The 26,452-nt window shown below is 48.0% G+C and overlaps 2 protein-coding genes across 8 annotated transcripts in view; one reads left to right on the top strand and one right to left on the bottom strand.

The window, feature by feature from the left end:
- MASP2 (MBL associated serine protease 2) lies at window positions 1-21,857 on the top strand. Of its 2 annotated transcripts, XM_065530011.1 has the most exons (11): window positions 1-37; window positions 121-349; window positions 506-683; window positions 1,702-1,833; window positions 3,731-3,927; window positions 4,244-4,391; window positions 9,588-9,706; window positions 12,797-12,875; window positions 16,579-16,713; window positions 17,211-17,285; window positions 20,727-21,857. In XM_065530011.1, exons 1-11 carry the CDS (start codon window positions 33-35, stop codon window positions 21,488-21,490), a joined length of 2,061 nt encoding a protein of 686 aa, XP_065386083.1. In that variant the 5' UTR covers window positions 1-32; the 3' UTR covers window positions 21,491-21,857. The 2 variants fall into 2 exon arrangements, with proteins under 2 accessions (XP_065386083.1, XP_005544871.1); XM_005544814.3 differs by lacking the exons at window positions 3,731-3,927; window positions 4,244-4,391; window positions 9,588-9,706; ... (2 more) ...; window positions 17,211-17,285; window positions 20,727-21,857 and adding an exon at window positions 2,317-2,472.
- Window positions 16,933-26,452, bottom strand: part of TARDBP (TAR DNA binding protein) — a 20,061-nt gene continuing 10,541 nt past the window's right edge. Inside the window, exons 6-10 of one of the 6 annotated variants that reach the window (XR_010581421.1) lie at window positions 25,064-26,271; window positions 24,025-24,330; window positions 23,150-23,248; window positions 17,689-17,786; window positions 16,933-17,282 (exon numbers count right to left, since the gene is read on the bottom strand). Coding sequence is in view for 1 of the 6 variants with exons in the window: in XM_015442706.3 (XP_015298192.1) it covers window positions 25,741-26,271 (531 nt within the window). In the remaining 5 variants the exon portion in view is untranslated. Of the gene's footprint in view, window positions 17,555-17,688; window positions 17,787-20,439; window positions 23,249-24,024; window positions 24,331-24,350; window positions 26,272-26,452 lie in introns of those variants that run through there. The other 5 variants (XR_010581423.1, XR_010581422.1, XR_010581420.1 and 2 more) reach the window with 5 other exon arrangements.

Consider the following 26,452-nt stretch of genomic DNA (forward strand, 5'->3'; position numbering starts at 1 on the left):
AGACCAGGCCAGGCCAGCTGGACGGGCACACCATGAGGTAGGTGGGCGCCCACAGACTCCCTGCAGGGTGTGGGGCGGGAGCACAGGCCTGGGCCCTCACCGCCCCTGCCCTGCCCGCAGGCTGCTGACCCTCCTGGGCCTGCTGTGTGGCTCGGTGGCCACCCCCTTGGGCCCGAAGTGGCCTGAACCTGTGTTTGGGCGCCTGGCATCCCCTGGCTTTCCAGGGGAGTACGCCAATGACCAGGAGAGGCGCTGGACCCTGACCGCACCCCCCGGTTACCGCCTGCGCCTCTACTTCACCCACTTTGACCTGGAGCTCTCCCACCTCTGCGAGTACGACTTCGTCAAGGTGCCGTCAGGATGGGAGGGCTGGGGTGTCTCAGGATCAGGGGGTCCCCACGGAGTAGCCAGGGTTCAGGGAGACCTGGGAGCAGGGGCCAGGCTTGGCCAGGAGGGAGATCAGGCCTGGTCTTGTCTTCCCTCCCTGTGACACCTGACCCCACAGCTGAGCTCGGGGGCCAAGGTGCTGGCCACGCTGTGTGGGCATGAGAGCACAGACACGGAGCGGGCCCCTGGCAACGACACCTTCTACTCGCTGGGCTCCAGCCTGGACATTACCTTCCGCTCCGACTACTCCAACGAGAAGCCGTTCACAGGGTTCGAGGCCTTCTACGCAGCCGAGGGTGAGCCAAGAGGGGACCTGCGACATCTCAGTCTGCGCAGCTGACTGTGGGGGTAACTCTGTCTTAGGCCAGGCAGCCTTGCCTTCAGTTTCCCCACCTCCCCCAGGGCAGGGGAGGGACCTCTGGCCTGACACCAGCTGCAATGCAAAGACCAAAACAGCCGTGACCGTGACCTCTATTCACATGGGCTGAGCGCCAACTCTGAGCCAGGGACCTGAGGACAGCATCGCCTCAAGTGACACAGGGACTGGCTGGGTGCGGGGGCTCACGCCTGTAATTAAAGCACTTTAGGAGGCTGAGGCTGGCTGATCACTTGAGGTCAGGAGTTCAAGACCAGCCAGGGCGACATGGTGAAACTCCATCTCCACTAAAACTACAAAAATTAGCTGGGCGTGGTGGCATGCACCTGGAATCCCAGCTACTAGGGAGGCTGAGGCAGGATAATTGTTTGAACCCGCGAGGCGGAGGCTGTGGTGAACTGAGATCGTGCCACTGCACTCCAGCCTGGGCAACAGAGCTAGACTCCGTCTCAAAAAACAAAAAACGAAAATGATGCAGGGGCTGAGGACCCCATTTACAGCTGACAAAGTGGGGCCCTGCCAGCGGGAGCGCTGCCAGGATGTTTGATTTCAGATCTCAGTCCCTGCAGAGACCAACTGTGTGACCTCGGAGGAGTGGCTCAATTTCTCTGCTCCTTAGGAAGCGGCTACAAGGGTTTGGCACTGTAGCCCCGCCCCCTGGGTTTGATTGACTCCATCATTAGCTGGGTGGCCTTGGGCCGGACACTGAAACTCCCTCTGGTTTAACAGAGGTGATGTTTGCATCTTTCTCCCAGTGCTGCCGGGAGCTTGTAGCAACCCTAGGCCTGAAGGTGATTGGCCCCACACCAGTTCCCCACCCTAGACAGGATGAGGCCTCCTCTGAGGTCCACTCTGAGGTCATGGGTCTCCTGGGAGGAGGCCAGGCTGGATCCCTCCTCTCCCTCCTGACAGCCTGCCTGGCCCTGCCTCTCCCCCAGACATTGACGAGTGCCAGGTGGCCCCGGGAGAGGCGCCCGCCTGCGACCACCACTGCCACAACCACCTGGGTGGTTTCTACTGCTCCTGCCGTGTAGGCTACATCCTGCACCGTAACAAGCGCACCTGCTCAGGTGAGGGAGGCTGCCTGGGCCCCAGCGCACCCTGTCCTGGGATACATGGGGCTCCTCAGGGCCATTGCTGCTTTGCTCAGGGGTGCGGAGGGCCTGGGCCCTGGACACTGGGTGCTTCTAGGCCCTCCCGCCTGCAGCTCCGCTTCTCAACCCTGCTTCCCCTCCCAGCAGCCAGGCTCATTCCCAGTGCCACCCTCCCCCACCAACTGAGGCTAATTCTAACACCTCGCCGTGTACCTGGCCCCAGCTGGGTTCTGGGAACCCCTCATGTAGCCACTTCCCGCCGGGGCAGCTGTTGCCAGCTCCTGGGGTGGGAGAGTCGGGGGGATCTAGCCCTGGTTCCTTGGGACCCCATCCCTGCACCGTGGAACTGGCCAGTGCTCTGGGGCATGGGCAGCCCCACCTGCTGGCGCTGACGCTGCCTCCCCACACTTGATTTCTCCCTCTCGGTGTCTCTCCTCATCTCTCTGATCTTTTTTCCAGAGCAGAGCCTCTAGCCTCCCCTGGAGCTCCGGCCTGCCCAGCAGGTCAGAAGCCAGAGCCAGCCTGCTGGCCTCAGCTCCGGGTCGGGCTGAGATGGCTGTGCCCCAACTCTCATTCACCCCCCACGGACCCAATAATAAACCTGGCTCCACCCCACCTGCTGCTGCGTGTCTCTGGGGTGGGAGGGTCAGGAGGTGGCAGGGTGCGCTCCTCTCTGCTGTCCCTCCTCACAGCCTCATGAACCCCAGGTCTGTGGGAGCCTCCTCCATGGGGCCACAGGCTCCTTGGCCAGAAGGGCTTGCTCTCACCCCCCGTTTTGAAGATGAGGCACTGAGACCCAGAGAGTGGCAGGGCCTCGCTCACATCCAGGTCCCCCAGAGGCTGAGCCCAGAGTAATCTTGAACCACCCCCATTCAGGGTCTGGCCTGTAGGAGCCTGACCCACAGAGGAGACACCCTGGGAGGTATTCATGGAGGGAGCAGTCTGGTCCCCCCAAATCCAGGGGTGATTCCCACTCCCCCATAGGTCACTTCCATGTGGAAGGAGGCAGGTAATGTGGGGGCTCCCCACTTCCTAGAGGCCTCACAACTCGAATGCCCCCCACTGCAGCTGCGGGTGGGGTGGTGGTATGGGATGGGGACCAAGCCTTCCTTGAGGGATGGAGCCCAGCCCGATGCCCTGCCTGTGGCAGCAGCATCAGCTGTTCCAGCGAGGAAGGAGAGCGCCAGACTCAGTCATGATCACCGTTGCCTTGAACTTCCAGGAGCTGTCCCCGGGACAGGGGCCAGACCTGGCGGAAGGGGGTGATGAGAGACCCTTCTTCCGGACGGTTCCCCCAGGAACCCAGGGGGCTGGCTGGTCTTGGCTGGGTTCGGGTAGGAGACCCTTGATGAATAAACTTTGGAATCGCTGGGGTGGCTGTAGGGTAATTTGGGGGAGAGCCAAAGGGGCCCTTAGGCTCGAGGAGACGCCCTTCTCTTTTCCCGAATTCCCAGGGACCAAGGAGAGTGTCCCCTCTTCCTCCTTCCTGTGTGTCCATCCACCCCTGCCCTGCACCCCGGCAGGGCCTGGTGGAACTCAATGCTCTAGCCCCCACCCTGGGGTTGCAACTCTGGCCCAGGACACCACCACACTCTTGGGGTGTGAGCGAGGGCCCATGCACTCCATGAGGCTAAAGCCTCAAAGCAAGAGAAACCCCTTCTCTAAGTGGCCCCTCAGCCATCGGGTGGGTCGTTTGGTTTCTGGCTAGGCCTCAGGGACTGGCCGTCTGCAGGGCCCAGCCCAACCCAGGGATGCAGATGTCCCAGCCACATCCCTGTCCCAGTTTCCTGCTCCCCAAGGCACCCACCCTGCTGTTGGTGCGAGGGCTGATGGAGGGCACACCAAGTCACTCCCCCGCCTTCCCTCCTTCCAGCCCTGTGCTCCGGCCAGGTCTTCACCCAGCGGTCTGGGGAGCTCAGCAGCCCTGAATACCCACAGCCGTACCCCAAACTCTCCAGTTGTACTTACAGCATCCGCCTGGAGGAGGGGTTCAGTGTCATTCTGGACTTTGTGGAGTCCTTCGATGTGGAGACGCACCCTGAAACCCTGTGTCCCTACGACTTTCTCAAGGTCTGGCTTCTGGGGCCATCATCTTGTCCCAGATCCTCCCCCTCAGCCCAGCTGCACCCCCTACTTCCTGCAGCACGGCCCCCACCATGTTCCTGTCACCTTCAGCGACCCCCCACCTCTCCAGGTGCTGTGGGGGTCCAAGGCTGGGGCCTTCTGAGTACAAGTGTGGGAGGGAGAGCGGGGAGGGGCACCCCGATCCATGGCCTGGGGTGGCCTCATTGGCTCTCCCTGAACTGCTGAGGAGGTGGGCTGCTTCCCTCTGGCCCAGGCCAGACCCGGGCAGCCGCTCCCCTGCTTTCATGAGCTTCTTTCTCAGATTCAAATAGACAGTGAAGAACACGGCCCGTTCTGTGGGAAGACATTGCCCCGCAGGATTGAAACAAAAAGCAACACGGTGACCATCACCTTTGTCACAGATGAGTCAGGAGACCACACAGGCTGGAAGATCCACTACACGAGCACAGGTGAGCAAGTGGGTCTCAGATCCTGGCTGGAAGCGCAGAGCTGCCTCTCTCCTGGAGTGTCAAGGAGCTGTAGAGTGTGGGGCTCATTCTGGGCCAGGACTAGGAAGAGACACCAGGTTTAGTGGTGTCTGAGGTATGAGGCAGCAGTCCTCTAAGGGGAAGCATCCGCTGTCCCTCCCTCCAGCCAGCCACCCATCCATCCTTCCACCACTCATCCTTCCAACCACCCATTCACCCATCCACTCATCCATTTACCCACCCATCGTTCTGTCCACTCATCCTTCCAACCATCCGTCAATCCACCCACCCATCCATCCTTTTGTCCACACAACCATCCACCCATTCTTCTACCTACCCATCCTTCATCCATCCATCCATCCATCCAATCCATCTGTCCATTCACTCATCCTCCTACCTATCCATTCTTCTATCATCAATCCATTCATCCTTCCAGCTATCCATCTATTCATCCACCTATCCTTCTACCCACCTATCCTTTTACCTACCCATTCTTCTATTCATCCACTATCCACCCATCCTACTACCCACTCATTCTTCTATCCACCCATCCTTTTACACATCCTTCTATCCATCCATACATACACCCATCCTTTTGTCCACCCATCCATCCATCCTTCCATCCATGTATCCATGCATCCATCCATCCTTCCAGCTATCCATATATCCACCCGCCCATCCTTTTACCTACCACTCTTATCCATCCACCCTTCCACTCATCCTTCCAGCCATCCATCTATCCATCCACCCATTGTTCTACCTACTTATCCATCCATGCACCCATCCATCCATTCATCCATCCACCAATTCTTCCACCTATCCATCTATCCATCCACTCATCCTTATATCCATCCATCCATCCATCCATCCATCCATCCTTCTGTCCATCCACCCATCCACCCATCCTTCCACCCACCTATCCTTCTGTCAACCCATCCTTCTACTCATCTACCCATCCACCCATCCTTCTACCTACACATCCTTCTATCCATCCATCCATTCATCCATCCATCCATCCATTCTTCCATCCATCCACCCACGCACCCACCCATTCTTCCATTTATCTATCCATCCATCCATCCATCCATCCATCCATCCATCCATCCATCATCCATCTATGTATTCATGCATCCATCCATCCATTCCTTCCAGATATCCATTTATCCACCCACCCATCCTTCTACTACCAATCCTACCCATCCATCCACCCACCCATTAATCCATCCTTCCAGCCATCTGTCTATCCATCCACCCATTCTTCTATCCATCCATCCATCCACCCACCCACCCATACTTCCAGCCATCTATCCATCCACTCATCCTTCTACCTACCCATCATTCCATCCATCCATCCATCCATCCATCCATCCATCCATCCACCATCCGTCCATCCACCATCCGTCCATCCACCCACCCACTTATTCTTCTCTCCACTCATCCTTCTATTCATCCGTCCATCCACCCATTCGTCTATCTACACATCCTTCTATCTGTCCACCCATCCATCCTTCTAGCTGTCCATCTATCCACCCACCCATCCTTCTACCTACCAATCCCATCCATCCATCCCTCCGTCCATCCACTCATCCATCCGACAATTTTCCCAGACATCTATCTATCCATCTGTCATCCTTCTACCTACCCATCCTTCCATTTATCCATCCATCCATCCATCCATCCTTCTATCCATCTACTCACCCATCCATCCTTCCACCCACCTATCCTATTAATCTACCCATCTACCCTTCCTTCTACCAACATATTCATCCATCTATCCATGCATCCTTCCTTCCTTCCTTCCTTCCTTCTATCCATCCATCTACCCACCCATCCTTTCACCCACCCATCCTTATATTCATCTACCCATCCACCCATCCTTCTACCTGCACATCCTTCTATCTATCCATTCATCCATCCATCCATCTTTCCAGCTATCTATATACCCACCCATCCTTCTACTTACCAATCCTATCCATGCACCCATTCTTCTACCGACCTACCCATCCATCCATCCACCCACCCATTCTCCCAGCCATCCATCTGTCCACTCATTCTACCTACCCATCTTTCTATCCATCCATCCTTTATCCGCCCATGCACTCATTCTTCTGTCCACCCATTCTTCTATTCATCTACACATCCATCCATCCATCCATCCATCCATCCACCCATCCACCCATCCATCCTTCCAGCTGTCCGTCTATCCACCCACCCATTATTCTCCCCACCAATCCTATCCATCCATCCACCCACCCATCCATTCATCCATCTACCCATTCTTCCAGCCATTCACCCACCCATCCTATCCATCCATCCTTCTTCTTCTTCTTTTTTTTTTTTTTTTTTTGACAGAGTCTCACTCTGTTGCCAGACTGGAGTGTAGTGGCACAATCTCAGCTAACTGCAACCTCTGCCTCCTGGATACAAGCGATTCTCCTGCCTCAGCCTCCAGAGTAGCTGGGATTACAGGCATGCGCCACCATGCCTAGCTAATTTTTGTATTTTTAGTAGAGGCAAGGTTTCACCATGTTGGCCAGGATGGTCTTGATACCTTGACCTCATGATCTGCCTGCCTTGGCCTCCCAAAGTGCTAGGATTATAGACGTGAACCACTGAGCCCAGCCCCATCAATCCATCCTTCTATACATCTACCCACCCACCCACTCATCCTTCCATCCACCCATCCTTCTAGCCATCCATTCCTCTATTCATCCAACCATCCACCCATCCTTCTACCTACACATCCTTCTATGTATCCATCCATCCATCCTTACAGCTGTCCATCTATCCACCCACCCATTCTTCTGCCTACCAATCCTATCCATCCACCCATCCATCCACCCATTCTTCCAGCCATTCACCTACCCACCCATCCTATCCATCTATCCATCCATCCATCCATCCACCTATCCATCCATCCTTCTATCCATCTACCTACCCACCCACCCACCCATCCTTCCATCCACCCATCCTTCTATCTATCCATTCTTCTATTCATCCAACCATCCACCCATCCTTCTACCCACACATCTTTCTATCCATCCATCCATCCTTCCAGCTATCCATCTATCCACCCACCCATCCTTCTGCTTACCAATCCTATTCATCCATCCATCCATGCATCCATTCATCCATCCATCCACCCACCCACCCATATATCCATCCATGCATCCATCCATCCATTCATCCATCCAGCCAGTCATTCATCTATCCATCCACCCATCTTTCTACCTACCAATCCCACTCATCCATCCATCCTTTCATCCATCCTTCCAGTCATTCATCTGTCCATCCATTCATTTTTCTACCTTACTTATCTTTCTATCCAGCCAGCCATCTATCCATCCACCCATCCTTCTGCCTACCAATCCTTCTATCCACCAATCTATTCATCCATCCATCCATCCATCCATCCACCATCCTTCCATCCACCATCATTCCATCCTATGGATGTGTACCAGGGATATGTAACGTGGAAGCCACAGTTCCAGCAGCCTCTGCTCAGTCCAGTGAGGGAACAGTCACAGAAACATAACCAGAACCCTGTGGCAAGCACAGCCTAGAGCCAAGCACTGGACAATGTGAGAGTCCAAAGGAGGACCTCACCAGACAGGGGCTAGGAGCTAGGAAGCTATCCTGGAATAGGAAATGCCAAGATTGAATTTAAAGGATAAGTGGGTATTAGACAGAGTTCTAGGTGGCAGAATAGTATGCGCAAAAGCCCCCCAGAGGCTTCACTCTTCAGGGTGTGGAGCTGTAGAAGGTGAGGTGTGGGTATGAGTTGGGGCAGGGGAAAAAGGAGGGTTGCACCAGAGCCACAACTTGAGGAGTATGCAGCCAGGATCTACACACTACCTCTCAGGACCACCCCTACTGGCCCTGGCTCTGCCCTCTGAGGCCCTGCCAGAACTGCCACCACCTCTTCCTCGTGACAGACACTCAAGTGCTAGAAGCCCTGGGCTCCCACAGGTCCACCAAGGCTATCCCCGGAGATTGATTCCTCAAGGGGAGACTTTGGGACCTGCATGGGACTGAGAGCTGCCCCAGGCCACAGGCTGGGTCAGGGGCACTCAAGTGCACCCAGCTGTCCCAGCAGCTTGGCAGAGACCACTGGGCCCTAGCAGGTGCCAGAGGGAGGAGAGGACTCAGAAACTGACCGGTGGGTTTTAAGCGGCAGCTGGGGAGCACTGAAGGCTTGGGGTGAGTGGAGGCCAGGGTTTGGGGGCCAGAGTGGAATGCAGTGTCCTGGTGGGTTGAGCACTGTGGATAGGCGCTCATGAGGGGCGGCTGTGAGGGTGAATTACAGCTCCACCAAGCACTAGCCTAGGTGCTTTGTATTTGATCTTCACAACAGCCCTGGGGCAACTATTATCATCATCACCCGCTCCCCATCTTGCAGATGAAGAAACTGAGGTTCCGAGAGGTTACACATAACCACTGGGAAATGGAGAGTTATGATTTAAACTCAGCTCCAGTCACATGTAGGTCCCAAAGCCTCCCCCGAGCTCTCTTCCTCAAAGTTACACTCTGTCTCGGTTTCGAGCGTGGCTCTGAAGTTCCTGGCATAGAGCAGACATTCTATTTATGGGGACTGCCCCATCTTCCCACATACCCGGCTTTCTCACATACCTTGGGCTCAGTCCCAGGGAAAACAAGAAACCTTAATTTGCAAAAGCACCTGAGAGTTTAATTTTGCCTTTGGTGTTAAATCTTTTTTTTTTTTTTCTGTTTTTTTTTGGTTTTGTTTTGTTTTTTTGAGACGGAGTCTCGCTCTGTCGCCCAGGCTGGAGTGCAGTGGCGCGATCTCGGCTCACTGCAAGCTCCGCCTCCTGGGTTTACGCCATTCTCCTGCCTCAGCCTCCTGAGTAGCTGGGACTACAGGCGCCCGCCACCGCGCCCGGCTAATTTTTTGTATTTTTAGTAGAGACGGGGTTTCACCGTGGTCTCGATCTCCTGACCTTGTGATCCGCCCGCCTCGGCCTCCCAAAGTGCTGGGATTACAGGGGTGAGCCACCGCGCCCGGCCGGTGTTAAATCTTAAGAACCCTATCCCACGAATGGCAAACTCTCTTTACATGTTAAGTATTTCCTTTATAAACTAAGAACTTCAGACGGCTCGATTCGGACTTGGCTGCTATAGACCTCATCAAAACCAATATGCCTGATTTCCTCTGCACAGCGCAGCCTTGCCCTTATCCGATGGCGCCACCTAATGGCCACCTTTCACCTGTGCAAGCCAAATACATCCTGAAAGACAGCTTCTCCATCTTTTGCGAGCCTGGCTATGAGCTTCTGCAAGTGAGTTAAAACAAGACTAAGTACACCACGATCAAGCACGATCGCTTTGAAATGTGAACATATTTCTATCTGCAGATATGTGAAAGCAAAGTGGGAAAATCGTGTGTCAGCATGATTTCTTTTGTCTATCTTTAAATGATAAAAAGCCAAGAAATAAGTTTGCAGAGGACAAAAAGGATGGCTATGGAAAATTTGATTCTGGGAATTCTACTCTGTCGCCCAGGCTGGAGTGCAGTGGCGCGATCTCGGCTCACTGCAAGCTCCGCCTCCTGGGTTCACGCCATTCTCCTGCCTCAGCCTCCCGAGTAGCTGGGACTACAGGCGCCCGCCACCTTGTCTTTTGTGTTTTTTAGTAGAGAAGGGGTTTCACCGTGTTAACCAGGATGGTCTCGATCTCCTGACCTCGTGATCCGCCCGTCTCGGCCTCCCAAAGTGCTGGGATTACAGGCGTGAGCCACCGCACCTGGCCTCTTTCTTTTTTCTTTAAACGTAACTTTAAATTTACGTAAGCGAGCCCTTTGTTTTAAAGCTACTTTGGAAAGCTGGTGATGAAAATAGGCAATTGGCCAGGCGCAGTGGCTCACACCTGTATTCCCAGCACTTTGAGAGGCCGAGGCAGGCAGATCACTTGAGGCCAGGAGTTCGAGACCAGCCTGGCCAACGTGATGAAACCCCATCTCTACTCTAATTTTGTAAAAATACAAAAATTAGCCCTGGCGTGGTGGCTCACGCCTGTAATCCCAGCACTTTGGGAGGCCGAGGCTGGCAGATCACAAGGTCAGGAGATCGAGACCATCCTGGCCAACATGGTGAAACCCCATCTCTACTAAAAATTCACACACAAAAAATTAGCCGGGCGTGGTAGTGGGCGCCTGTAGTCCCAGCTACTCGGGAGGCTGAGGCAGGAAAATGGCGTGAACCCGGGAGGTGGAGCTTGCAGTGAGCCGAGATCACGCCACTGCACTCCAGACTGGGTGACAGAGCCAGACTCCATCTCAAATAATAATAATAATAATAATAATAATAATAATAATAATAAATAATGATGATGATAATAAGAAGAAGAAGAAGAAAAAGTAAAAATATAAACATTAGATGGGGTAGTAGCCCCATCTCTACTAAAAATACAAAAATTATTAGGTGGCCGGCGCCTGTAATCCTAGCTACCCAGGTGGCCGAGGCAGGAGAATCGCTTGAGCCTGGGAGGCGCAGGTTGCAGTCAGCTGAGATTGCACCACTGCACTCCAGCCTGGGTGACAGAGCGAGACTCTGTCTCAAAAAAATGCATAAAATAAAATAAAATGGGCAACTTTTCTGTTTGTCCCACACGACAGCAGCTCTTCGTAAAGTGGCTGGAACGACAGAAAGATGAGTTTGCTATCCTGTTCCATGTGCCCTGCCTAGCATCAAATTAAAGTCCTCCCCCTGGTCAAATGACCTTTCCATGAAACAACTCCTGGGCCCACAAAAAGGTAGATAGGCCTGGGAAATAGTGTATTCTGCAAAGTTATAAATAGTGATCACTGTTAAGGGAGGAGTATAATTTCAAAAAATGCTTAGCATGTTGCTTTAGGGGCACAGGTAAGAAATTAACACGTCCTCTTTATGTTCTTCAAAATTGTCACTGAATCCCAGTGGTAAGAAGTAATAACATTGGAATGATAACTAACTATGCAATCCACAGTCCTGTGGAGGGTCAAAAAAAAAAAAAAAAAAAAAGTGAGACACTTTTCCCACCTTGCAAACTTCTTGGGCGGGCTCTTTTCCACAGCTCCTTGGACCACAAACCTCTTTAGTTTCTGACTTAACACAAGAAGTCCTGAAATCCTTTGAAGCACAAGGTTTCTGCCAAAGCCATCGTCTTTTATTTTAATGTTTGATTTTAGAAACACATTATCTCAGCAAGTCAAAAAATGACACTGGCAGTGAAAGCTGGTGGACAGCACACAGACGAAACTCACAAAAGAATTCTTAGGAGCCCTCCTCCAGCTAATGGCTATAGGCTAGACAGATACACAGACATACTTGCAAGTCTTACCACACCTGCTTTTTCAAACTTGTCACCACAGCTCTCTGTTGTTTTTTTTCTTTTCTTTTTGGACAGGGTCTCACTTTGTCACGCAGGTTGGAGGGCAGGGGTGCGATATCATGGCCCACCACAGCCTTGACCTCTCAGGCTCAAGCAATCTCTCACCCCAGCCTCCCAAGTAGCTGGGACTACAGGCGAGCACCAACATGCCCGGCTAATTTTTGTCTTTTTTGTAGAGGTGGGGGGGGGGGTCTCACTACGTTGCCCAGGCTGGTCTCGAACTTCTGAGCTCAAGCAGTCCTCCCACCTTGGTTGGCCTCCTAATGTGCTGGGATCACAGGCGTGAACCACTGTGCCTGGCACTCTGTCACTTTATATAAAGAAATGGTGGAACATCAGATACAGAAATGTTGAGATATGATGATGATGACGATGATTTGAGACAGGGTCTCACTCTGTCACCCAGGCTGGAGTGCAGTGTTGCAATATCAGCTCACTGCAACCCCCGCCTCACACGTTCAAGCAATTCTCCTGCCTCAACCTCCTGAGGAGCAGGGATTACAGGTGCACTCCACCACGCCAGGCTAAATTTTTGTATTTTTTAGTAGAGACGGGGTTTCACCATGGTGGCCAGGCTGGTCTTGAACTCCTGGCCTCAAGTGATCCACCTGCCTTGGTCTCCAGGTGTGCTGGGATTACAGGCATGAGCCACCACACCCGGCTGAGATCTGATATGTTTTTGTATTACAGTGAAAAACAAACAAACAAAAGAATCATAAATTGCTGCAAAGTTTCCATCTGATTCATAAAATGCCAATACCTGTTGAACAATGAAATACATAACCTAGGTGGCATAGATGTGCACTGAGGCGGTGAGGCAGTGCGTCCATGTGCCAGGTCCCCTCAACCCCAGCACATGCAGATACTGGTCATGTGCGATGCCACCCGCTTTGGGAGTACCTCGTAAAACACTAGAATAGGAAGTACTGTGAGAGCACAGCTTTGGGGAGTGATTTTATGATATACACAAGGAAATTAATATATTCTGAATTCTTCTTCAGGGTCACTTGCCCCTGAAATCATTTGCCGCAGTTTGTCAGAAAGACGGATCTTGGGACCAGCCAATGCCCTCGTGCAGCAGTACGGTCATGTGGTGACTACAACCCCCATAACCGCCCGGAACTCCCTCTGTTGCTAACTGTTGCTGCTTCTATTGCTTCTCTGGTTTTCTGTTTCTTTCTTTTCTTTTTCTTTTTCTTCTTCTTCTTCTTTTTTTTTTTTTTTTTTTTTTTTGAGATAGGGTCTTGCTCTGTTGCCCAGACTAGAGTGCAGTGGTGTGATCTTGGCTCACTGCAACTTCTGTCTCCCAGGCTTAAGCAATCCTCCTGCCTCAACCTCCTGAGTAGCTGGGACTACAGGTGCCTGACACCACGCCTGGCTAATTTTTGTATTGTTTGTAGAGACAGAGTTTTACCATGTTGCCCAGGCTGGTCTCGAACTCCTGACCTCAAGTGATCCGCCCGTCTCAGCCTCCCAAAGTGCCAAGATTACAGGCGTGAGCCACTGTGCCTGGATCCTTAGTTTTTTAATGATTCGTTTATCAGCACTTGAATTTCAAATTTGCTTCTTTTCTCCCATCTCTCAGTGCACTCTTAGAGGTTAAAACAACCAACCTACTAGGGAAGGGATATGCTTAGAAAAGCATGTTCTTTGACAAGTTGTTTTTTGTTTTTTCTGAGACAGGGTCTTACTCTGTTGACCAGGTTGGAGTACAGTGGTGTGATCTCGGATCATGCAACCTCTGCCTCCTGGGTTCAAGCGATTCTTTCACGTCAGGCTCCCCAGGAGCTGGGAGGCACTACCAGCACATGCCACTATGCCAGGCTAATTTTTGTATTTTTTTGGTAGAGATGGGGGTTTCACCATGTTGGCCAGGCTGATCTTGAACTCCTGACCTCAGGTGATCTGCCCACCTTGGCCTCCCAAAGTGTGAGTACATGTCTGTGTGTGTGCGTGTTTGAGATGGAGTCTCACTCTGTCACCCAGGCTGGAGTGCAGGGGCAATCTCAGCTCATTGCAACCTCTGCCTCCCAGGTTCAAAAGATTCTCGTGCCTCAGCCTCCTGAGTAGCTAGGATTACAGGCACATGCCACCACACCCCGCAAATTTTTGTATTTTTTTGGTAGAGATGAGGTTTCACCATGTTGGCCAGGCTGGTCTCGAACTCCTGACCTCAAGTGATCCACCTGCCTCAGGCTCCCAAAGTGTGTTCTTTGACAATATATTTTTTTTTGGAGACGGAGTCTTGCTCTGTAGCCCAGGCTGGGGTGCAGTGGTGCAATCTTGGCTCACTGCAACCTCCACCTCCTGGGTTTAAGCAATTCTCCTGCCTCAGCTTCCTAAGTAGCTGGAACTACAGGCGCACGCCACCACACCTGGATAATTTTTTGTATTTTAGTAGAGACGGGGTTTCACCGTGTTGCCCAAGCTGGTTTGAACTCCTGAGCTCAGGCAATCCGTCTGCCTCGGCCTCCCAAAGCACTAGGATTACAGGCATGAGCCACAGTGCCTGGCCTGACAATATTTTTCTAAGTATAAAAATAATAATATTCATGGTAGAAGATGGAAGATAGAAAATACAGAAAATTATGAACATCTTAATGCCCATAATGCCACCATATGCAAGTATAATCATTACTTTTTTTTTTTTTTTTTTTTTGAGATGGAGTCTTGCTCTGTCGCCCAGGCTGGAGTGCAGTGGCGCGATCTCAGCTCACTGCAAGCTCCGCCTCCCAGGTTCACGCCATTCTCCTGCCTCAGCCTCCCGAGTAGCTGGGACTACAGGCGCCCGCCACCACACCCGGCTAATTTTTTTTTTGTATTTTAGTAGAGACGGGGTTTCACCGTGTTAGCTAGGATGGTCTCGATCTCCTGACCTTGTGATCCGCCCGTCTCGGCCTCCCAAAGTGCTGGGATTACAGGCTTGAGCCACCGCGCCCGGCCTAATCATTACTTTGTTTATGTTTATTTATATTTTATTTTTTGAGACGGAGTCTCGTTCTGTTGCCCAGGCTGGAGTGGAGTGGTGCCATCTAGACTCACTGCAAGCTCCTCCTGCTGGGTTCAAGCAATTATTCTGCCTCAGCCTCCTGAGTAGCTGGGATTACAGGCGCCTGTCACCAAGCCCAGCTAATTTTTGTATTTTTAGTAGAGACGAGGTTTCACCACGTTGGCCAGGCTGGTCTTGAACTGCTGACTTCAAGTGATCCACCTGCTTCAGCCTCCCAAAGTGTTGGGATTACAGGCGTGAGCCACCGCGACCAGCCAGTTTTTTTTTTTTTTTTTAAACAGGGTCTCATTCTGTCGCCCAGGCTGGAGTGCAGTGGCACAGTCTCGGCTCACTGAAACCACCTCCTCTGGGGTTCAAGCGATTCTCCTGCTTCAGCTTCCCCAGTAGCTGGGATTAGAGGTGCCTGCCACCACAACCCGTAATTTTTTAATTTTAATAGAGGTGGTTTCACCATGTTGCCCAGGCTTGTCTCGCACTCGTAATCTCAAGTGATCCACCCACCTTGGCCTCCCAAAGTGCTGAGATTACAGGTGTGAGCCACCAGGCCCAGCCTAATCGTTACTCTTTTGGCGTGTGTCCCTCCAATTACACACAATTCACACATGTGAGCAAGTATATACTACTGTATGTAGAAAGGGGGGTAATTTTATGTGGTAATACACACACCCCAAACTGGGATAATGATGTACATTACCATTTTGTGAACTAAAAATCATGTATTTTTTTCTTGGAGACAGGGTCTTGCCCTGTCGCCCAGGCTGGAGTGCAGTGGCTTAATCATAGCTCATATGACTCACCCTCAAACTCCTGGGCTCAAGTGATCCTCCTGTCTCAGCCTCCTGAGTAGCTCAGACTATAGGCACGTGCCACATACCCAGCTCCTTTTAAATTTTTGCTAGAGATGGGGTCTCACTATGTTGCCCAGGCTGCCCTGGCCTAAGTGCTGGGATTACAGGTGTGAGCCACCATGCCCAGTGAGCTTTAGAAAGACTTCCAAGTCTTTCTCAATACTTCAACTTATTAAAAGGATCAGAAGAATAAGCTGAATTTTTTGTTTTGGAGACAAGGTCTCTATCACCCAGGCTGTAGTGCAGTGGTATGATCATAGCTCACTACAACCTCATCCTCCCAGGCTCAAGCGATCCTCCTGCTTCAGCCTCCAGAATAGCTGAGACCATACCACCAAGCCCAGCCAATTTACCTTTAGTAGACAGGGTTTTGCTGTTGCCCAGGCTGGTCTTGAACTCCTGGTCTCAAGTGACCTTCCCACCTTGGCCTCCCAAAATGCTGATTACAGGTTTGAACCACCAAGCCTGGGTCCTCCAATCTTACTGTCGCGTCCTTTTCTACCCTTATTGCCTTGTGAATTGCAAGCTTTTACATCCAACCAGCCTGTGCCGTGTCGCGTGCTATTCTGCTGCAGACCTTTCTTATATTGACGTGAGGGTGCTAAGGAGCTCCGGTGGTTTCAAATTCCCTTTCTCCAGGAAAGGTAGCACCTCTTCCTCCGCATGGACCACTCCCCCTCAGTTCAGCCATTTAGTTACCTTCCCCCTCAGCCTCCCAATAATTGGGACAAAAGGCACGTGCCACCATGCTCGACTTTTTAATCTCTTGTAGAGAGGGGGTCTTGCCGTGTTGCCCAGGCTGGTCTCAAACTCCTGGGCTCAAGGGATTTGCCTGCCTCAGTCTCCCAAAGGTGCTTCTCCAGACCTTTGGAAAGTTAGCATTGAAATGATCAATGCATTCCTCCCTCCCATGCTTCTTTCTTAGTTGTTGACTGTGGCCCTCCTGATGATCTACCCAGTGGCCGAGTGGAGTACATCACAGGTCCTGAAGTGACCACCTACAAAGCTGTGATTCAGTACAGCTGTGAAGAGACCTTCTACACAATGAAAGTGAATGATGGTATGCATATTGTTCAAAGTTGGGGGTGGGCAATACTTGGAACTTAAGCCCCCATGGTCTGAAAATAAACTTTAACCAACATTTTTGGCTAAGGCTAGACAAAAGATTAAAAGTCACTTCTCCCATCCGCTAAGTGAAATATTATAGCTAAAGTGACTTTAATGTCAATTTGCAAAAATCTGAAAACGGATCTAGTAAATGACTACTACAAACACACAATATATTCCAAATGGTTTAATTTAACAAGTCAAAACCTTATCATTAAGCACTTGAGATCTTGATACATATTCAAGTTACACATCTAAAAGGTTTCCACTTTGCAAGCAAACATGGTAATGCAGAGACCTCCTATTTATGGAATCATATAAAATCGTTCTTCAGACACCTCTATTTCCCACGGATGCTCAAGAATCGACATTTTTCAAGGGGGTATTCAAGCAAATGACAACCATCTTAAACATGCAGTTAAACATTTTTGCTTTTCCAATGATTTGCAGGTAAATATGTGTGTGAGGCTGATGGATTCTGGACGAGCTCCAAAGGAGAAAGATCACCGCCAGTCTGTGAGCCTGGTAATGGACACATTTATACAAGAGATTGGTAATTGATGGAAAGTAGAACTGGGTAGGAGGCAGTAAGGAGAGCTTTAGCTGTGGTAGGCAGAAATGTAACTTCAGCACTTGGCTCTTAGGCTAAGTTATTTCCAAATAGTATGTTCTCATTACCCCCTTTCCATATAGAGAGGTTGTTAGGTGCTGACTGCATCAGTCATTTATTTTTGACCTTATAACTAGGCAAGCATAAAAAATTAAATGATTTTTAGGCCAGGTGTGGCTCATGCCTGTAATCCCAGCACTTTGGGAGGCCGAGGCAGGTGGGTCACCTGAGGCTGGGAGTTTGAGACCACGCTGACCAGCATGGAGAAATCCCGTCTCTACTAAAAATACAAAATTAGCCGGGCGTAGTGGTACATGCCTGTAATCCCAGCTACTTGAGAGGCTGAAGCAGGAGAATCGCTTGAACCCGGGAGGTAGAGGTTGCAATGAGCTGAGATCGCACCATTATACTCCAGTCTGGGCAACAGTAGTGATATTCCATATCAAAAAAAAAAAAAAAAAGGATTTTTAAAATTATCTTGAACAATTTATACATTTATAAATACGAGTTCTTCTGATGAGTCACTATTCTATGTTAAAAGGCTATTAAAACCCAAAGCTAATAATTTCCCGAAGCAATTGTTTTCAACATCTAGTTTTTAAACATCAATGCAATCTGCCTTTTAATAGTGCTTTTTAAATTTTTTTAAACCAGAATTGGCTCCAAAGACAATAGTTGAGTAGAATGATTTTTTTTTTTTTTTTTTTTTTTGAGAGGGAGTCTCGCTCTGTCGCCAGGTTGGAGTGCAGCGGTGCAATCTCGGCTCACTGCAACCTCCCCCTCTGTAGAATTATTAAAAAAAAAAATAAATCAAGGCCGAGCGCGGTGGCTCACGCCTGTAATCCCAGCACTTTGGGAGGCTGAGGCGGGTGGATCACGAGGTCAGGAGATTGAGACCATCCTGGCCAACATGGTGAAACCCCGTCTCTACTTAAAAAAAAAAAAAAAATTAGCCAGGCGTGGTGGCGGGCGCCTGTAGTCCCAGCTACTCAGGAGGCTGAGGCAGGAGAACGGCGGGAACCCGGGAGACGGAGCTTGCAGTGAGCCAAGATCTCGCCACTGCACTCCAGCCTGGGCAACAGAGCCACACAGTGTCTTAGAAAAAAAAAAAAAAAAGCACTTTGGGAGGCTGAGGCGGGCGGATCACGAGGCCAGGAGACCGAGACCAGTCTGGCTAACACGGTGAAACCCCGTCTCTATTAAAAATACAAAAAATTAGCTGGGCGCGGCGGCGGGCGCCTGTAGTCCCAGCTGTAGTCCCAGCTACTCGGGAGACTGAGGCAGGAGAATGGCGTGAATCCGGGAAGCGGAGCTTGCAGTGAGCCGAGATTGTGCCATCGCACTCCAGCCTGGGTGAGACTCATCTCAAAAAAAAAAAAAACAAAAAAACCAGAAAGATAATAATATATTAATTACCAAAATCAGAAAGATAATAATATATTAATTACCCTTGTGTTATGTAGCTCAGGTTTTTTTTTGTTTTTTTTTTTTAAAGACGGAGTCGCTCTGTTGCCCAGGCTGGAGTGTAGTGGCACACAGGCTGGAGTGCAGTGGCGCGATCTCGGCTCACTGCAAGCTCCGCCTCCCGGGTTCACACCATTCTGCCTCAGCCTCCCCAGTAGCTGGGACTACAGGAGCCTGCCGCCACTCCCGGCTAATTTTTTTGTATTTTTGTAAAGATGGGGTTTCACTGTGTTAGCCAGGATGGTCTTGATCTCCTGACCTCGTGATCCACCCGCCTCAGCCTCCCAAAGTGCTGGGATTACAGGCGTGAGCCATCGCGCCTGGCCCAGTCTAGGTTTTAATGCAAGTGCACTACCTCAATAGGGAACATATGCTACATTAATGGGTGTATTTAATTTGCAATAAAGATACAAAACCTAGTTTGGAAGAATCAACTAGACCAAAAATATATTTCTGGAACCTGCAGGGTCCTAGCCACAAATGCAACATTCTAATGTCTAAAACATTTGTATGTTCAAAGGTAAAAGTAATTTTGCAAAGATACTGACTTTAGTTCTTGCTTTCCTAGGATTACATAAATCCCCATTTTACAAGTAGGAAAACAGAAACAGTGAAAGGTTATGTCCTTCTAATTCCTATGCACATCATCCAGTCCATCTGCTCAGACAATGCCTGCTTGCCCTGTTAATTTTCCTTTTTTTTTTTTTGAGATGGAGTTTTGCTCTTGTAGCCCAGGCTAGAGTGCAGTGATATGACTTGGCTCACTGCAACCTCTGCCTCCCAGGTTCAAGCAATTCTCCTGCCTCAGCCTCCCGAATAGCTGGGATTACAGGTGCCCACCACCATGCCCGGCTAATTTTTGTATATGTAGTAGAGACAGCATCTCACCATGTTGGCCAGGCTGGTCTCAAACTCCTGACCTCAGGTGATCCACCCACCTCAGCCTTCCTAAGTGCTGGGATTACAGGTGTGACACTGCATCCAGCCAATTTCCCCATCTTTTTTTTTTTTTTTTTTTGAGACGGAGTCTCGCTCTGTCGCCCAGGCTGGAGTGCAGTGGCCAGATCTCAGCTCACTGCAAGCTCCGCCTCCCGGGTTCCCGCCATTCTCCTGCCTCAGCCTCCCGAGTAGCTGGGACCACAGGCGCCGCCACCTCGCCCGGCTAATTTTTTGTATTTTTAGTAGAGACGGGGTTTCGCCGTGTTAGCCAGGATGGTCTCGATCTCCTGACCTTGTGATCCGCCCGTCTCGGCCTCCCAAAGTGCTGGGATTACAGGCTTGAGCCACCGCGCCCGGCCCAATTTCCCCATCTTTTTAAAATTTTTTTGAGACAGTCTTGCTCTGTCGCCCAGCCTAGAGTGCAGTGGCGCGATCTCGACTCACTGCAAGCTTCGCCTCCCAGGTTCCCGCTATTCTCCTGCCTCAGCCTCCCGAATAGCTGGGACTACAGCCATCTGCCACCACACCCGGCTCACTTTCTGTATTTTTAGTAGAGATGGGATTTCACCATGTTAGCTAGGATGGTCTTGATCTCCTGACCTCGTGATTCGCCTGCCTTGGCCTCCCAAAGTGCTGGGATTACAGGCATGAGCCACCATGCCCTGCCTTCCCAATCTTATAGACCAAATTATTTTAGCAAAACAAAATAACTTCTAAAAGTCAGTTTTCACTAATCTCATTTTCTGAGCTAAGAAATACCAAAAGGTTTTATCAGGTGTTTGAACTGCGATGTTTTAAAATAGCCTCACTTGCCTGTATAGGTGGTCACCCACCAACTCATGTAATGTAACTTTTGGTTGACATCGAATACATACTTGAAAGTGGTCATAATTTAAGAAAAACATGACTGACATTTTACAAAGGCTCTCTACCTATCTGCTTTTTTCCCTCAGTTTGTGGACTATCAGCCCGTACAACAGGAGGGCGTATATATGGAGGGCAAAAGGCAAAACCTGGTGATTTTCCTTGGCAAGTCCTGATATTAGGTGGAAGCACAGCAGCAGGTGCACTTTTATATGACAACTGGGTCCTCACAGCTGCTCATGCCATATATGAGCAAAAACATGATGCATCCTCCCTGGACATTCGATTGGGCGCCCTGAAGAGACTATCGCCTCATTATACACAAGCCTGGGCTGAAGCTGTTTTTATACATGAAGGTTATACTCATGATGCTGGCTTTGACAATGACATAGCACTGATTAAATTGAATAACAAAGTTGTAATCAATAGCAACATCACGCCTATTTGTCTGCCAAGAAAAGAAGCTGAATCCTTTATGAGGACAGATGACATTGGAACTGCATCTGGATGGGGATTAACCCAAAGAGGCCTTCTTGCTAGAAATCTAATGTATGTCGACATACCAATTGTTGACCATCAAAAATGTACTGCTGCATATGAAAAGCCACCCTATTCAGGGGGAAGTGTAACTGCTAACATGCTTTGCGCTGGCTTAGAAAGTGGGGGCAAGGACAGCTGCAGAGGTGACAGCGGAGGGGCACTGGTGTTTCTAGATAATGAAACACAGAGGTGGTTTGTGGGAGGAATAGTGTCCTGGGGTTCCATGAATTGTGGGGAAGCAGGTCAGTACGGAGTCTATACAAAAGTCATTAACTATATTCCCTGGATCAAGAACATAATTAGTAATTTTTAATTCGCATGTCTGCAGTCAGTCAAGGATTCCTCATTTTTAGAAATGCCTGTGAAGACCTTGGCAGCAACGTGACCTGAGAAGCATTAATCATTACTATGAACATGGCAGTTGTTGCTCCACCCAAAAAACAGACTCCAGGTGAGACTGCTGTCATTTCTCCACTTACCAGTTTAATTCCAACCTTACCCACTGACTCAAGGGGACATAAGCTACGAGTGATAGTCACCTGTGCCAACCCAATGTAATGTGACTGCTCAAATTACATTTTGTTACTTTAAAAGGCCAGTCTCTTTTCATACTGGCTGTTGGCATTTCTGTAAACTGCCTGTCCATGGTCTTTGACTGTTTTTAAACTTGTTCTTATTGATCTCTGTAAGTGCTTTATATATTATAGCAGTATTGATTCAAGGATAACCTTGAATCTTTTGGGGTAGGTAGGCTGGAAACACAATACTTCAGCCCAGGTACCGACTAAAATTTCCATGTTAAAAACCAATACCACAAATTGGTGGGATACAATTATTCACTTATCAAATTGTCAGACAAAAGGAACGTGAATAGTAGTACTATTTCATATTGTTAAAGACAACATAAACTTCCCAAAGGACTATTTGGCAATACATTTTAAGCAAGACCAGGCATGTTCAGGGAGAGTGGCAGGCCATAGACTGGCAATACATTTCAAAAGCCCTTAAAAAGCATGCATAATCTTCGACTTAGCAATTTCAATGCTAAGAATTTATTTTAGCAGTAAGGATATTCCCAGCAATTGGAAATAACCTGAATAATGTTCAAATTCAGAAGACTGAATCAAAACGTGGCATTTCCACAAGATGAAAAATGGCATTAGAAATAAGTGGTGACGTTATAGATAAATCTGTAATTTTTTCCCCTTTACAATGAACATGAAATACTTGGGCACAGTGATGCCTAACAAGAGCACAGATCACACAACAGTTGAGTCAAGTACAGAACACTAATACACAGTTAGGAGCTACTTTGCTTGTACTCAACAACAAAATCATACTATTACACATTATCTCTTGGATTACGGAGTAGTTCCTACTTTTTCCTACTAAGGACAAAACTTAAGTGCTGATTTAACCTTAAAAATCTCATTTCATTTTAGCTGGCTATTCCTTCCTAAAAGGTTTGAATAGCTAACATTCAAGTTTTTCAGTCTAACAGTTAACATTCCATGTAAAAGTTTACCGTGAGTCTTGGCCTCATTGCATATAAAGTATAAAGTACAACTTCTTGAGACTCAATTTTTATTTTCTTTTTTTAGACTCAATTTTTAAAGGTAACTTTCCAGCATCTGTATGTCACATATAAAAAGAAATCGTGTTTTTCCAGTAAGACTCCAGACACTAAACTGTGGTGTCAAAAAAATTTTTTATTTAGCTGGTTCAAAAAATTTTTTAGAATGAATGCATTTAGATGACCAAATAGATTTTTAAAAACAAATCTTTGCCAAATAGTTTAAGTACTTCTAAACTTCAAAATCTTTTTAGGGTAAAATAAATACCCGTATCTATGCAGTACCATAAACATGTTAATAAAAGGCTACTCAACATTGAAAGCCTTCTAAGACCAGTAACTGAAATTTACACAAGTGTAAAGAAGGGATTAAACCATGCCGTCGACAAGTTAACTTACCCCTGGGCTTCTTGAAGGCTTGTCAGTTTAGTCTTTGGAGGTCCCCGAGTACCATTTTAAGTGTTACCATGTTACTGCTGCTGAGTAATAGTGCAAGTGCTAAAATGCAAAATTCAGATGGTACAGGGTTTGGAAATCATGCAGATTTAGATGCAGATTAAAAAAAAAATTAAAACAACTCAAGATCCCTTTACAGAGGAAACCAAATAACGAAACAATGTGGCGATTACAAGTCTACAGGATGACTTCATTTATAAATGTTTAAAACACGTAACTTGCAAAATGACAAACCTATTTATCATAATCTAATTAGGTAAGGGCATTAACTACTAACACAACAAATGTCGCATTCTTCCAACTATAGAAAATGAGCTCAACTCTCACAGAATTAGTTACAAAAAAGTACAACAGAGAATCAATGTTATTGCTTTTACATACTTAACAATGCATTGTGAGAGTCTGAGTTTTGTAAGTGATTTTATTCAACTTTATTCAATGTTACCACATTCCCCCACCTCCTGGAGGACGAAGCCCATTCCACTTAACACTTCCAGACAGACAACCCACCCTAATTCTTAAAGCTATCAGGCCTCTTAATGGATTTCAGGCACAAGATAATTTGTGGTTTCTTCTACTTTATCCCTATTGCAATTAATTCCACTTTTCAAATCTCAAACTAGGAAGGTACTGATACTCCCTTTTCAATTGATATGCTTTGCTACAAAGCATTAGAAAATAATCAACATTTTGCCCACTCTCCCAAATAATCTTTTTAGAAGGAATGATTTCCCAATGGAGATTTATACAGGCCATGTAAATAGAACATCACCCAAATGCACAGAGGCACTAAGAAAAAGCCGGAGGGTACTGCTTACCATTTTAGGTGCGGTCACCCAGACTTATTCAAAACTAGATTTCAAAAGAAAAAAAAACAAAAACAAAAAACAAAAACAAAACAAAAAAAAAACTTTTCACTTTGGCCAATGCAAGAACAAATACCAATTAAGTCTGGGTATCAGGTGTCAATGCATGACAGGTGATGAATCCATTTGACTTGAGACAACTTTTCAAATAAGTTTATTTGAAGCAAAATAAACTACTGCCAAGAAACTTTATGAAAGTTCCATCTCAAAAGGGTCAAAAAAGGGGAATTAACTGCTATGAATTCTTTGCATTCAGGGCTGCAAAACAAAGACACATATTATTTAAATCAGTTTTATTTAAGAATTTCCAACAATGACAACTCTTATAAAAAGCATCCAAGCACAGGACACAGAACTGCAGCAAACAGCATTCTTATGGGTAGCTAACAGACATTAGAACTTCCACCCTTCTTTGAGACACCTGAGCTCACTGGTGAACTCTGCTTCAAGTCCTCCTGCAAAGCACACCACAAGCTCAGTCCATGTTCTCAGCCCATCAGCTTCAGTTCACATTGCCACACTTACATATCAGTAACAGAAGAGAACACACACCATACAGCATTCACAGCAGTTGACAAAGGGGTAGGGGGAGTACAAGTATCATTTCACTTAACACATTCAACTAATGTGGGTTATCTAAGAACAAAAACTCACTTAAAGTCTTCCAACAGATGTGGATGTCCTTTGAATGCAAAAAACATTCGTACATTATTTGCTATCATTGCTCTCTGCACACTCTCTCACCAAAGCCACAGGATTGAGAGACACATCTCGCCAAGTTAAAAAATATCCATTATGCACCACCAAGTCTCTGCACGCGCTCTCTCCTTTTCTCGCTCATACTAGCCTTTCATGCCTCGGCACCACCATCAATCCCACACAAGGTTTCAAAAGTTCAAACAGCCTTCTGGTTCCATATCACAGCCTTGCGTTCATAGCGTTGATACGACTCCATGAAATAAAGAGTAGCGGATAAAAATGGGACACCCACCGTCAAAGACGCGGCCTGTGATGCGTGATGACGAATTCTTGAATGAGAAAGCATGTAGACAGAAGTATTCCTATGGCAGAATATTTACAGCACTACTTTCAATGAAGTGCTTCTTCCATAAACATTTGAAATGAGATGAACTGCAGAGATTAAATGAAGGCTTCATATTGTACTTTTGTATATGAGGGGAGACAAGTGTTAAAAAACAAAACAAAAGAACCAAACACTGTGACACCATGATCTCCTAAAAGGAGATTTTCTTAAGGAAAAAAATCCATATGGTGGGGTTCAAATTAAAACAAGGGGTAAAGAATGTAGTTCTAATCAATGGTTTCCATTTTGAACATGCAAAGAATTCACTTGACAAGTCCAGGGATAAAATATTACAGGAGAAACCTTTTGATATCAATTGTAGTGTGTTGGTTTACCAATCAGGCAAACAGCAGTTCACTTTCAACCACTCAATATTTCAACCTTTCATGTAACAAAACTTATAAAATTCCTTTAGCTCTTCCTTTTTCTAAAGAAAAATGTCAAAAATACTGCTGAATATACTCCACACTGAACAAACCAATTTTGAAAATTCTTAGTACATACGTATTTTACAATATACTTACCATGAGTTTAGAAAAATTTGAATTCCCACCATTCTATACCACCAACCACAACCCCACTGCCTACATTCCCCAGCCAGAAGACTTAGAATCCATGCTTGAGCCAAAGCCTCCATTAAAACCACTGCCCGACCCTGCATTTGATGCTGATCCCCAACCAATTGCTGCACCAGAATTAGAACCACTATAAGAGTTATTTCCAGAACCGAAGGCCTGGTTTGGCTCCCTCTGCATGTTGCCTTGGCTTTGGTTATTACCCGATGGGCCTGACTGGTTCTGCTGGCTGGCTAACATGCCCATCATACCCCAACTGCTCTGTAGTGCTGCCTGGGCAGCAGCCATCATGGCTGGATTAATGCTGAATGCACCAAAGTTCATCCCACCACCCATATTACTACCTTGATTGTTTCCCAAACCAGCTCCACCCCCTCTGCTATTACCAAATCCACCCTGATTCCCAAAGCCACCTGGATTACCACCAAATCTTCCACTTCTTTCTAACTGTCTATTGCTATTGTGCTTAGGTTCGGCATTGGATATATGAACGCTGATTCCTTTAATGATCAAGTCCTCTCCACAAAGAGACTGCGCAATCTATAAGAAATAAGGGATGTAAACAAAGAAGATTAAACCATTGATTCATACATTTAAAGTAGCAACAAAACTTAGATTACAAGCATTAATTTATCTAAAGCCAGAGGAAAAATAAGCAATGACTGCTCATTTCATTTAAACCCCCAATACAGCTTTTAGTTTTATTAATAGCAGCAGTGAT

Source organism: Macaca fascicularis, chromosome 1 (assembly GCF_037993035.2).
Source record: "Macaca fascicularis isolate 582-1 chromosome 1, T2T-MFA8v1.1".
Classification (NCBI taxonomy): Eukaryota; Metazoa; Chordata; class Mammalia; order Primates; family Cercopithecidae; genus Macaca; species Macaca fascicularis.